This window comes from Rhinoderma darwinii, chromosome 11, assembly GCF_050947455.1.
Source record: "Rhinoderma darwinii isolate aRhiDar2 chromosome 11, aRhiDar2.hap1, whole genome shotgun sequence".
Taxonomy (NCBI): Eukaryota; Metazoa; Chordata; class Amphibia; order Anura; family Rhinodermatidae; genus Rhinoderma; species Rhinoderma darwinii.
In genome coordinates, this window is record NC_134697.1 from 90,858,177 (window position 1) to 90,859,176 (window position 1,000).

Consider the following 1,000-nt stretch of genomic DNA (forward strand, 5'->3'; position numbering starts at 1 on the left):
AAGATGGAGGCGGCAGCTCTGTTGTAGACTTGGTGGGGGGCTCTTAGAAGAGCCTTTGGGTCCTTCCTGCAGGGACGGGGCACATTACTTGGCGCCTAATGAGAAGAATCCGCCGCTGCTGCTTTATTCCTGCTCCATTCGAGTTCAGGCGGGAGATGTTCCTGTTGGTAGAGACAGAGGAGGGGGCGTGGTGTTATCTGCGAGTCTATAGAAATATTCTACTTCCTCATTGGCTACAGTGTCTGGCGTTGAATATCAGTTTTAGATGCGGCCAATCAGAGAAGAAGCTCTCTGCTCCATCCGGGTATAAGAAGTGACGGTCGGAGCGCAGCTGTTAGATCTGATCAGATAATAGACATGTCTGGAAGAGGAAAGCAAGGAGGCAAAGTGCGGGCTAAAGCCAAGACCCGCTCATCCCGGGCAGGACTTCAGTTCCCTGTCGGTCGTGTGCACAGACTTCTCCGCAAGGGCAACTACGCTCAGAGGGTCGGCGCCGGCGCTCCGGTCTACCTGGCCGCTGTGCTGGAATATCTGACCGCTGAGATCCTGGAACTGGCCGGAAATGCCGCCCGGGACAACAAGAAGACCCGAATCATCCCCCGTCACCTGCAGCTGGCCGTGCGCAATGACGAGGAGCTCAACAAGCTGCTGGGTGGTGTGACCATCGCTCAGGGAGGCGTCCTGCCCAACATCCAGGCCGTTCTGCTGCCCAAGAAGACCGAGAGCAGCAAAAGCGCCAAGAGCAAGTGAGCGCCGCTTATCCCACATTTAACCACAAAGGCTCTTTTAAGAGCCGCCCACATGGTCCTTAGAACAGAGCTCTCACCGCTGATCTCCGATATGTAAACGTTCTGCGCCAGATAAGTGGCTCTGCTTGTACAGAGATCTAGCCATATCAATTCATATACCGCGGGGTTTCACATTGAAGAGGAAGCCGTAGGGTGGGTGGGTGTAGAACTGCGTTACTCATGACCTATACATTCACTACTGTCTCGTGCAG

At 54.6% G+C, this 1,000-nt stretch overlaps 1 protein-coding gene across 1 annotated transcript; it reads left to right on the top strand.

The window, feature by feature from the left end:
* Window positions 1-357: 357 nt before the first annotated feature.
* Window positions 358-750, top strand: LOC142663331 (histone H2A type 1-like). The gene has a single exon (XM_075841941.1). It carries the CDS (start codon window positions 358-360, stop codon window positions 748-750), a length of 393 nt encoding a protein of 130 aa, XP_075698056.1.
* The last annotated feature ends 250 nt before the right edge of the window (window positions 751-1,000 follow it).